At 43.7% G+C, this 12,778-nt stretch overlaps 1 protein-coding gene across 2 annotated transcripts in view; it reads left to right on the top strand.

The window, feature by feature from the left end:
- Positions 1-11,343, top strand: part of SEMA5B (semaphorin 5B) — a 169,074-nt gene extending 157,731 nt beyond the window's left edge. Inside the window, exons 21-22 of one of the 2 annotated variants that reach the window (XM_088519576.1) lie at positions 10,500-10,569; positions 11,027-11,231. In XM_088519576.1, coding sequence (XP_088375702.1) covers positions 10,500-10,569; positions 11,027-11,034 — 78 coding nt within the window. In that variant the 3' untranslated portion in view covers positions 11,035-11,231. Of the gene's footprint in view, positions 1-10,499; positions 10,570-11,026 lie in introns of both variants that reach the window. The other variant, XM_010218544.2, reaches the window with a different exon arrangement.
- The last annotated feature ends 1,435 nt before the right edge of the window (positions 11,344-12,778 follow it).

The following is a 12,778-nucleotide window of genomic DNA, read 5'->3' as shown; positions in this document are numbered from 1 at the left end:
CCATGAGTATAGTATTATTTGAAAAAGAACAGTAGGGGCAGGGGGTTGCATTGTGCCCTTTCTTGCATGATCCTGCGGTTGCAAATATCACTTCAGGGGACTCTCAGTTTACATAATGCCTGCTAGGGATGGAAAGCGAGGGAGCTAACTGATGGGGAAAAAAGGATTAAATGGTGCACCGCAGTCAGGATCTGTTAGTGTCTTTTTCTCCCCTTTCCATGGGAGGGTTGAGTCAAGCTGAGCAGCGGAGCGTGCCTGGAGGGGCGGTCGTGCTCGCTGGTGGAGCCCGCGGATGGCCGTGTCCCCGCTCGGCAGGCTGCCCCGTGCCCGGCACGGGTATCTCCATTTTAGAGATAGGTTATTTCAGAGCAGGGGTGCAGCTGTTTTGTTTCTGCTGTTCCCGTGAGGGAAGTGCTCCCGCTGGGATGCCGGCCGGATGCTGGAATTGGGTCCCCCCTCCCCGTGAGCTTCATGCAGGCCCATACACAGCTGTTCTGCTCACTCTGCACTAGGAATCCACATCGTTCCTCTTTCCCCACCATCTCGAGAGAGTCTAGTCTTGGGGATTAACTTTTAGTTTTTCCCTTTAAGTCATCTTGAGAAGTTTTAAGCCACAGAGGAGGCAGATGCCTGATATTCCTTTTGCCATGGTCTCTTGTGATGGCTCAGCCTTCTCTGTTCATCTGTGTGTGACCAGCCCTATCATCTGCTCTACAGCCATGTCGGGATATGGCAGCATGCTCTACCTCTCCCAGGTAGGCTCAGATGCAGGGGTTAACCTTATTTTGAGTTGTTTAGCTGTAGCTGTAGTGGTTAGTCAACATAGGCAAGACCATTTTGTATGCAGACAAGATTTTTTCCTTTGTTTTTATTAGATCAATGACTATAGCTGGAAAAATGGCAGATTTTTGGCCATATGAGCAGCTATTTCAGACCTAAAAGACAGGTATGCTTAAAAGTTCATTTTTTTTTCCAGCTACCGTAATTGGTCATAATTGATATTACCTTTTTCCTGTAGTCTTTGCTTCCTCTGATTTCTCTGGCATTGACATTTATTTGCTCTCTCCCCTCCTGTGTGCTGGAAAAAAAAGGAGAATTAGGACTGGGAATGACAAAATCTCTCTGAGCTGCTGTATGTTTGCGTGACTTCCCTCTACTGGTGAGAATAGGAATAGTTCAAATATAACCTGGCCCCATTTGCCAAACGTTCATGGCTCTTGCTTGATTCAGGTGCTTGAAGTGGTTATTGCCTCCCTGTCTCTGCAAAGCTCTGACCGGCAGTGGTGTCACCTAAAAGAAACTGGGAAATCCTCAATGCCTCCAAGACATGTGGGAAAAGCTAATTATGGGATTGTGGAAGAGTTTCAAGGAGCTGTGAGGCCAGGGAGCTAAGCAAAGGGAAACGGTAATATTGGACAAGCAGTACATGCCAGAAAAAGTATTAACTTTGTGACACATGTGGAGGGGAGGCACACAGCTATTTGTCTAGAGCGACTCCAATAGGAAATGGTGGATTTTTGGTAGAATCATAAAGAAAAGCAGCTGAATACACACAAAATACACACAGTCCCATTGGTTTTAGAGCTAGAGCTCAATGTTGAGTACTTGTTTGGCAGCTCTAAAGGACAACTGTTCAAATACCAAGCTGGTTTTTCCTGAACTGGAACTACAAGCATCATCCTGAAGAGCAACCGAGAGCATCGTCAGGGCTGCTCAATACATCTGGCTGCTGCCATGGCACAAGGGCAGCAACTCTACCTCAATTGCCACTTTTCCACCGTTGCTGCCTTAGATATGCAAAGTAGGTTTGGCGAAGGCAAGAGTGGCTCTGCCTGTGTTCCCTGTAGGCAAGGGGAATCCTCATTAAGCCAGCTTTAACACTGTCCTGGGATTTGGCACAAAGCATGTGAATGAAGGGAAGAACTGAAAATCCACAGATGAAGGAATCTAGATGGACTGCATCCCAGAGTCTGTGAGATTCAGCTAATGAATAACCCCAATTACCTTTATAAGTGTCATGGAAATTGGACAGACCCCCAATGTCATGAAATGCAAGGTAATACAAAAGCATTCATATGAAAGAAGGCCAATTTCTTCCCAGCTAATTGAGTCACTATTAAGCTACCAACTCCAATGCACTAAAATCACACAAGTAGCTCCAGTAACTCGTCATGGGAAAGGCTGGTTGGATTTGGGCCTATGAGAAAATACCTGTAAGTACACAGGACCCCATCTGATAAAACACTTCTGGACATTCCCCATTCAGGAAAGCATAACTGTGGGGTATCCGGGGCCACCATAAAGAATGAAACCAGGAGAAACAAATGGGATTGACCCAATTGTGCTTTCAGTTACAGCAATGGGAACTCATTGAAACCAATCTGTGTCAGTGCTCATATGCAGGCAGCGCCGAGTGAATATTTGAGAGGCAACACAATCACCTGCTGATGAAATGAAAAGTGTCTGGGTGGAACTGACAGCTGAGCTGGGGCTCTTGTGCTGAGAAGGAAGAAATCAAATGTGATCACTTTTTGCACTGTTTCAGCATTAGTGGATGAGGAGAAGGCACTTGAATGAGCTACATATGGGTAGATTTTTGCTTGGTTAAAAGGCAGCTTCACTGGTCCATACACTTAAAGAACAGCATGGGACTGCTGTCCTAAATGATCTTGTGACACGTAAGTACAGATTGGTCTGGACACAAAAGGTGCTGCAGAGATTGAAACGTGGCTAATGGACTGAAAGCATTAGGCAGTCATTAAGGGGAACATATAGGGCCACAGGGACAAATTGTTTTGGGCACTGCAGGCAGTAATGCAAGGTTTGGCTTTATTTAATATCTTCATTAACAACTTTGAAGAGGGTGCAATCAGAGTGTTAATTAAACAGGCGGAAGGTATTAAATGGGGAGGTGTGTCAAAAAACAGTCATTGGTGTAGAAATGCTGGCATATGACCTGGAGAGGTTATAAATGTAGCAAGGAAATAACAAGGTGAGATGCTGCATGGGGAGAAAACAAAGCAATCTTGAGGAAAATATTCAAAAAGCAGCTATTTAGTGGGCTGGAGATGCTTGGAAAGCTGTAAGACTATAACAGACTGAATGGAGTTAACAGATGGCAAATTAGGCCCCTTCTCTACTTTTATTTCTATTTTTACTACTACTATTTTTTTTGCACCACTGCAGTTACACCTTTGCAATTCTCGGGCTAAATGTAGTGCTGGGGGCTGGCCACTCTGCATGACTTACAATTGTAATTCCCCAGAATAAGCAGCTCGGAGGCAATCCGAGGGCTCAGGGCCGTTTGCTCCAGCAGAGCTGTGGCAAAGCAGCGAAACCTCCCTGCTCCAGACAGGCCTCGGGCTGTCACCGTGGCCCTCCTCGTTTTCCATGCTGCAGCCAAGGCCCTGCAGCAGCTGCTGGAGATGATCTTCTGCACCCCACACGAACTCTTTAGCTTAGCTTTAGAAGGCAATTAATATCCTTCTGGTGAGCTAGTTTGGGTACTCGGGCATGCACGAGGATGCAGCATCAAGTGGGTAGCCCCTGTAGTAATGTTGCTGCATGCCCAAGTAGCCCGGGAAGGCCACTTTGCTTTATAGTTACTTACAGTTCACCTTGTCATCTCACCCATGTGCTTCAAGGCAAAGATGTGCCACAGCATCTTTCTGATTATGGTCCTTCATGTCACCAGTTCTCGGGGGGCGTTTGTAAGTTTAGAATGGTAGTAATGTAAATTTACTCCCTGCCAAGGATAAAATAAATAACTATTTTTCAAACAACCATAGAAAACTGAAGCTATTCATTTTCTCATAATTGAATGTTATTTCTGTTGTCAACCTGAGCACATCTGCAGATGCTGCTGTCATTTGGGGTTGATAAACAGAGATACGATTTAATTTATTTACCAATAGCAGTGAACAAAGAACAGCCTCAAAATATGGTAAGCTCCTCTCTGAAAGGAACATGCAATCCTTAGTTTAGTGCCACAATGAGCTTTTTCTTTTGTATCTCTTTTTAAGTGGGAAAACCTTCTTATGTAGAAAATAGCTATGTCCTCTGTACATCTACACTTCACTGTAAATGCTGCAGAAAACCTTAATACATAAATCCTGGGCACTACCACCTTTGACTTCAGTGTCGACAGAGCTCACCGCTCATTTATGAAAGTATCGAGTGAGACAATTTGTTAGCATCAGAAGCTAAGCAAGTTTTTAAGAGAAACCTGAAGGGTTTACCAAAGTCTTAAAACTCACTTACAGCTTGCAGTAAATACTTGGGTTTCCTAAGGTCTTTCTGGCAGCGTTCTGTATTTCCAGGGTTGTTTGTAATGTGTGGTTTGAGAAGCACAGCAGTGCTGCGGCATCCGGTTCATCAGAGGAAAGGGACCCTGTGGGTGGGCCAGACGTCATTTATTTTCTTCTTGTCAATTATTGCTGAAAAAGGTTATTTTAGTTGTATGGCTTACTTTGTAGAAATGTAATTATTACACTAATTATTTCCAAATTTACTGTTTAATTATGATTCTGAACTCTCTACCTTGGTACTTACAGAGAAGTACAAGCTGTGGGAAGTGCTTCTTAATATATTTCCACAACCTGAATTAGTAGGCTAATGTTCCCAGAACTCACACAGTAACATCCTTTAACAAGAAGGCAGAGAGCTCCATAAAACAGCTCATCTGCTTTGAAATGGCATTTTGCCCAATCTAATTTCGCTGCAAAAAAAAAAAAAAAAAAAAAGCATATACAACTTAAGAGCAAAACAGAAGAAGGCTCATCTTGAATCTTGGATTCACTATATTATTGCACAATCCTTATCCCTTATCCTTGTTTTTCCCTAGGGGACAAGGGGGAGTAATGGCCATCTAATGCTATTACTACAGGATGTGACTTGGATGCTGTTCCAAGGAAAATTGGAAGCAGTCTTTTGAGGCTAGTTTTGCAGTGAATTTTGTCACTGATTTCTGCAGAGGCAGGATGCAGGTTTCCATGCACATGGGCTTGAGCTACATATTGCTAAGAAGAGTGGTTTGAGTACTAACATGCTCACTGGTACCCAAACCCTGATTTTAGACCTTTGCCTACGTCCACAGTGGATGACCAAGGTTAACTGTGACTGTAGTGACTGCCCTTGATTCCTCAGGGCTCACGTCATGATGTGGGAAAGATTTTTTTTCGCTGTAGTACAATGGAGAGTTCAAAATTACAAGAAAAACTTGCAACACTGAAGCTTCCAAGTAGCCAGCCCTGGCACATGGAGCGCATCTTTGCTGAGTAGTGGCTATTGGAAAGATGCCGCATGCTACGTTGTTCAGCTTACACAGAGGTTGAAGTGGTGATTATTTAACCATAAATGCTAGACCCAGTGGTTTGAAGCTACCCAGCAAAGTCACCTTTTTTTTTTTTTCTTTTATATCTGTAAAGAGAAGAGTGTCATGAGTGGGAGGTGGAAGAACTGAAATAATATGTGGCGACAGACAAGTAGTGGGGAAAATTATTAGGCTAGTGGAAATTGCTTTTGCTCCATTGATTTCACTGTGACTGTGATGCTGTGCCGTTGGTGAAGATAGGCTTACAAAGCCCAAGAAACTCACGGACTCACCCCACAACGTCCCCAGAATAGAAAAGCAAATTTGGAGCACCAAGAGCATACCAAGCTCAGCATGATGAGATCAAGGAAATCTTGTCATTGTATTTCACCCTGTTGTAACTACCCCCACCAAAAAGGATATAGAATTCCTTTTAATTTGGAGGGTGGGGGAGGTTTTCATTTTGAAATCAAGTTTTGCAAATTTAACGATTGTTTATTGAAAATTGAAACATTTGAGCTGTTTATGTGAGTCAGAACTGTTTATACAGCTTGAGCATGCAGCTGTAGGACGGGAATAGTACTGGAACTCCCATACTGTTAAGCATGAAGATGTTTTCATACATCAGAGAGAATGTAAGCAAGTAGGTCAGCGGCTTATGACTTAATGCTTTGGAGCAGAGGCAGAATTTGGGGGAGTAGTGGTGAGGCATTGCAGGAGAAAAAGCAACAAATGGAAAATCTGAATGATGACTAAGTCTAAAAAAATCAATAGTAAAAACTGAGCAAAGTTTTAATATATGAATATGGCAGAATGCAATCATGCTTAACACAGCTGGCACTTGCCTTTACCTTGGAAGGAACAGCTTGTGCATGTATGTAGATATTTTGAAAAATCAGACATTGGAGCAGCACACAAGAGGGAATGTTGGTACACTTTCCTAGACTGTTTGGGTTCTAATTAAAAGCTAATACAATAATAATAGTGATAACTAATTTGTTTTGACATTTCTGCAGTTATTGAAATACTCAATATTCTGTTGCACTTGTACAAATATAGAATTCACTGTTAACAAGGCTGGACTTTTGGATTAGTTGAAACCTATAGTAAAAAGGTGCTACTATTTCACATTTTCTTAAAGCCATATGCATCCTTTTTGGTCTGAAAACATCTCCAATTGACAAAGCAGCATACCTGGAACCCAGTAGTCTTTTTGTATATTAGTCATATGCCAATGACAAGACCAGAAGAAGTATATGAATAATGAGGCAACTGGAAAAAAAAAAAAATGATATCAACTCCGCCAGGATGGCATGGCTCATACAGAATGGGAGGAAGCTGGTAAAAATATTTTTGATTGATGCATGTCAAATTCTAGTTACTCTTTGAATGGATCATGTTTTTCGAAGTGCATCCCACAGCCATTTGTGGCACAGAGATTTTGCACCAAGGGATGTTTCAGCAATACAGGTTGAGCCAGCTTTTGGGTTGGCCTCATCCCACCTGCTCATGCACAAATGCCAGGAGGTTGTAAGTCCTGGCAAGGAGAGACATTAGTGTTTGATGTGGAGGAGGCTGAAAGTTAGAGGGGGAAAATGCAGGTTGAGTGTCAGGACAAGAGTAAGGGGCCAGGTCTGGAGGGTTCTCAGATGATGGTGCTGTGGGGCTCGGCCAGCAAAGGCAAAGCCTCTCCTTCATCTGTGAAGCCCACGTTGAGGACAGCCTGAGCTCTAGCTCTCACTGCACTCTTTTTGATAGCTTAGATACTGCAGCCATGGTAAGTCCCTACTTAAGCACCAACCGTTTGGTCCTTCGAAGAGGATTTACTGAAAATTGTCTTCAGCAACCGGTTCTTGACCATAATGTTGGGAAGGTGGCTCAGAAATGGCTGAGGTGAAGAGGTGCTCCTAGGAGCTGGTCACTGATCAGGGATCTCCTCTGTGGCTGTTCTTGTGATTCACTGTAGCTGTGAGGTGGTAACAGCTCTTGATCTTTCCTGTTGGGATGGATAAATATTGGTTGAATCACCTGTGGGTGCTTCAGACCTATTTTTTATTCCTATGAAACCTCCATCGGTTGGGAGGCTCTGACCCAGACAATGTAACACATATTGTGTAGGGAGAAGATCTTCCAAAGGGAATGTCACTGACCATCTCTGTGTGAAAAATAGCCAAAAGAGAGCAAAGGCTAAAACTCTGATTAAAGTGGGAAGAGAGCCCACACAGAGAGATTTAACTGTGCTCCTCTTCTTGCACTGTGCATGCACGAGTGCATGTGTGTATATCTCTGCAATTCACTGCTGCCTGCTTTCCCTTCTTGCAAAATACCAACCAATTTCTCGTGGCAGAGAATCTAATAATCTATTTATTAAAATGAGACAGACAATAAGTTTGTGTGGGGAAATGTTAAGGCAGCACACATTGATCATGCTGATTTAGGAGTGTACTGCCATCTCAGGCTTTCCGGAGACAAATTCTTTGCAGCTAATTGCATTATAAATTCCGTTAAACCATTTTCATAAGGTATTTCTCTAAGATATAAGGCTCTCCATCAGAACCAAAGAGAGCAAAGGAACAGTTGTGGATTTTTTTCCCTAATTAAATGTTATATGAAGGCAGGACAAGAGAGGAGGAAAAAAATGCAAATCTTGTTAATTAAATGCTAAGTCTTCTGTAAGGGACTGGTTTAAACACTGTGGGATATGTTGAAACTCATGCAGATTTTTCCATCTGAAAGAGAAGAGCGTAGAGTCCTGAGGTTTTTGTCTGCGGATCATGTTGTCCTTGAGCTATCCCAGACCAGGAATACCAATATCACCAAATATCAGAGATTTTAACCCTGGCATCTCTTTAATCATAACTGTCTCAAAAAATGACCCAGACAAGCCCTGCATGCACCCTCCTGCCAAGAACATCTTTTATGACCTGCTCCTATCCCGCAGTTTTTGCTGAGCAGCTTTTCCGTGGGCGTCCTTCCAGCACGTGCTCGCACAGACACCTCGCTGCCTTGCTCCAGCAGTTGCTGTGCCCGGGTTCTCTCCCTGACGTGCCAGCGTGGCCGTGGCCATGGTCTTCATCCCCCTGGTACAGGTTCGGGAGCGGGGCAGGAGGGAATCAGCCTCTTCCTCCTGTGCTGGAAAGGCCTGGTAGGATTCACTGCCCATGGCAGGTACCTGAGCTAGGGAGCTGTAGCCATCATGTCCAGCCGGCGTGAGCAGTTGTGTGTGTTTGCCAGAGAAGAGTTCCCCAAAATACTCTCTGTCACAATGCGTAACAAAGTGTTTTGCACTGGGGATCTCACTCATTCTTACCAAGCTGGGCTAGAGGACACTGAAGCACAGGGAAGTCCACTGAATTTCCCAAGGAGGCCTAGCAAGCAGCAGAGATCTGAACCTGACTCCCTTGCTTGCCAGCCTCAAGCACAAATTAGCAGCCTATTGCCTACACTAATATTTCTTTGGGTGACTAAGAGCAAAGTATGATATTTCTCTTTATTTCTTCCCTTCATTTTGAAGGGCGCCATTCTCTTTCCTTGGAAATATTTGTCATTTTGAACGTGTCCATACAACTTCTTTCCTCATCTCCTACTCATCTTAGAGCTCATCTTAGAAAGGCCAGGCAGGGAAAGATCCCAGTCAGACCAGAAGGAGACTGGTTCTCCTCTTGGTTTCATGTGTGAGATGTTTCAGGTAATGACTGTTGCCAAAAAAGTTACTCAGATATAGCACTTCCAGAGTTCCATCTATCCGTATACATATGGATATCCATATATTCCTGTATCACACCACCTGCATCCGTGGTTACACAAACAGTCCAAGTCTATTGATTATTTAATACTTTTCTCTAAAATGTTTTCCCTTATGTAATCTTCAGTTGAGAAACTATTTTTTTTACCAGGTTACTTTTGCCAGAGGAAAGCCTCAACATGTCGCATGAAACTAGGAATTATGTTCACCAAGGTGGCTGTAATTGAGAGTCTGCTACCAGAATAAAGTATTTTCTTTTCTTCTTCCTCCTCTCCCCTCCCCATTCAGTCCAATTGCTTGATTAAAATGAAATTGGGACATAAATGTACTGCACATGGTCATAGCAGTAGCTCTGGTCATTTAAGCAGGTGGCACGTGGCTAAGCCCTGGTTGTGCCGTACTTACTTGCACCAGGCAAGACCCAACTGTAGACTTGACGCCCGCTGTCAACTAGTCTCCTGGCTGCCGTGGGGAAGGGGGCTTCTCCAGAGGGCTGTTTTCATCAACGCCAGCCCACACATGGGAAGGAGGCTTCTCCCTGGATTACTGGTGGAGCCTCAAGTTTAGGTGGCTGACGCGAGATGAGTGGAATCTTGCGTTTGTGATTTGAAGAGTATAGGAACCCACTTGCCTGCCTGAGCTACTGCTCCACTCTGAGCAAAGTTGGGTATTTCATGGGTTTGAACATGAGTGAATTAATCTCCATCTCACCCTGTACTGGGTGTGAGCTGCTTGTCTCAAAGGGAAACTAATCCCCAGAAGCAGCATCTCCAGAAGCATCGAGTTGTAGCAAAACAATCATTAGGTCCTAGGACCCGTTACCGCTCTAGACTCCTCCATCCCTCTGCTCCAGACACGAGAGACACTCACAACCTCTTTGGAAATGTTCTGTGCACCTATCCATGGGATTCTGCAATAAGACACCTTGTGCTGGTTCTCACATCCCTGCCTTACAGCATAGCAACCCTTTAAGGGGTGCGTAGGGGTAAGTTAGGCCAGAAGTGCATGCAAGACATTTAAGCCAAGTGTTATTTGTAAAAGAAAAGAACTGTAACAAATGTTCCTCAAAAATGAAAGCCAGATTCATTCAAAGCAGGTGACTAGAAAGATGAAGGATAAAGTTTTGTACAATTATTGCATTCTCTAAATCAGGTTTTATTTCTTGTGCAGAGGTAATGGCTGGCACAGCAATGGGTTTTAATCCCAAGGAGGGAGGGGGACATCTGATTGCTGGTGGGAAGAATAACAGTAATTCTTGAATAACACAAAGAAGGGGGGAAAAGGGAGGGAGAAGAACACCATTTCTAACTTATAATGGTAAAAGGGACATTTGCGGGTCTCATTTTTATGTTGTTGTTGACAACACTTGTTACATGGTTGTTATTTTTTTTAAGTCATTTTAGTTTTTCCCAAAGTGACCATGATTTATTACTTATACTGTAGCTGACAGAAGTGACACACTTAATATCGGGGGGTCCAAACCTGGATATCTACCAATGGAGATGGAGATCAGGTAAATGCACACCTGCTCTTCCAAAGAGAAAAAGCTGCCATTCGGCAAACTGGTCTGAGAGGGAGTTGCAGGCTATGTTGAGAGCATTTTGGAAGAGATTAGACTGAGCACTAGCATTAATGGCCAAGTTTGCGTAGGCCCAGCATGGTTTCGATGATCAGTCAACGTGCCATCTACTAGGAGACTCCGGGGCTGGGGAGAAGGCCCTGGATTCTAGGCCTAGTGAGAGCTGAGCACAGAGGCACCGGAGGAGCCCGGCGGGAGCGCTGCCCCCTTGCAGGGCGGCCCCGTAGGCGTTGGCAGGTCCCGTCTTGCCCTCCCAGCCGGAGGGAAGGCGGTGGTGGCGGCAGCACAGGCCCTGCTGGAGAAGGCAGGTGAGAGGGAGGCGTCTGCAGGTAGAAAGGAGTCATTGTGGCACAGCATTTCCACAGCCATCATTGTCTCTTCTCTTTTACAGACACTTAACAAGAATAACTTGATACCGGACGACAGGACCAACTTCTACCCGTTGCAGCAAACCAATGTGTACACAACAACCTATTATCCCAGTACACTGAATAAATATGACTACAGGCCCGAGGCCTCCCCTGGAAGGACCTTTACCAACAGCTGATGATGGACAGACCCTACAGGACTGGATCACTTCCTATATGAATTTTTTTTTAATTGATTTTATGGACCAAATACTGGCCCCATCTCTAGATGTAAATATTGTACAGTAGGGTCTTTTTTTCTTTTTTCCTTTGGTTAATTGTATTACTTGTAAACAGCACATCTCCTTACAATGACAAAAAAAGCATATGGACCATTCTGCAGAGCTTTTGTGGCTATTTGGCTGGAGATTGCTCTTACTACTGCAACTGTTTATGGCTGGAAGATCGGCATTTCTGTCCAAAGCTGACACAGACAAGGAGGTGACTGCGAGCTGTGCCCGGTGGTCACCATGCAGCAGAGCACAGCCACGTACAGGTGCTCTCTGAGGAACACAAGAGGTGGCTTCTTGGTGCATCCTTCCCGGGACAGGGTAGCGATGGGGCACTGGGTGACACGAAGCTCATGAGACAGCCTGAGCGGGACTCCATCATGCCAACAACTTGAAGAATGTTTTTTCTTTTTTTTTTTAATTTTTGTTTCTTTTTTACATTTCTGCAAAAAAAATATATAAAAATTATAGGAACACTTCCTAGGGCAGTGTTCCCTGTATCTTCAACAGAATCTTTTCTTACTACAGGAAATACTCTCCACAGCCTTCCTTGGTAATATGCAGTCCAGCTGATGAAAAACAACATACAAACAAAGTGCATTACCCAAAGAAGCTTTCCAGAATGTTTCCAGTCTTAATTAAAAGAAAATTTTACAGGCAGTGAGAAGCTGAGCTAAGTAAATGTTGGAATAGCATCGTTGACATGAACTTGGAGTGCGTAACAAAGAAAGATGTTTGTATCACTGGAAAAGAAAATATGTGATGGTTGCCGCACAAGAGCCACGGGCGCTTTTTTTTTTCTTTCTTTCTTCCTTTTTTCTGAGACCACGTTAACTCTTTTCTTCCAGCTTTGATCCCGACTGTGTCTGCCAGGAAAGACGACTTCAGAGGCCATGCTCTTGTGGAAAGTCACCATGCTTTGGGCTTATTTTTTACCTTCGTTTTACTGTTCCTTTTTAGTTGATTTATTTTCAAAGAGTGAGTAATTGTGACTTTGCAGGGGAAGAGTATTTTTGTAAGGAATGTTTCCATAGCCTGACATGACCCAGAAGGTTTGCTGCACATTCACGTAGCGTCTTCCAGTCAGTGTGCTGTGAGATAACAACACAGCTCAGTAATGTGCATTGTTGGCCAATATTTCTTTATTTTTTCCACACAAAACCAACCTGACAAAAAAATGCTGCTGCAGCTATTGAAGTAAATTGGGGCAGTGGCATTATTAACCAGTATATCCAGCCTTGAAATGTAATTTTGTGTATGTGTGTGACTGTGTCTATAAGAACTGTATTAGTTTGATGCAGAAGCCATGTTGTCTACAACCAGATGTTTGTCTGACATAACTGTTTGGCAAAAAGGAAACTTATTGCTGGTGCTTAATGTACAATTACATCCAATGTGTTAGCAACGTGAGCAAGTTCACCACTGTTATCATTCAGTGTTTCTAAATATTTATGATGAACTCCTGATGCTAAGAATAGTGTCGCAATACTGAGCATGAGATAAACG

Source organism: Tinamus guttatus, unplaced genomic scaffold (genome assembly GCF_059628265.1).
Source record: "Tinamus guttatus ecotype Peru unplaced genomic scaffold, ASM5962826v1 Tinamus_guttatus_pri_ptg000060l, whole genome shotgun sequence".
In the NCBI taxonomy this organism is placed as follows: Eukaryota; Metazoa; Chordata; class Aves; order Tinamiformes; family Tinamidae; genus Tinamus; species Tinamus guttatus.
This window is presented reverse-complemented; position numbering and strand designations above follow the sequence as displayed.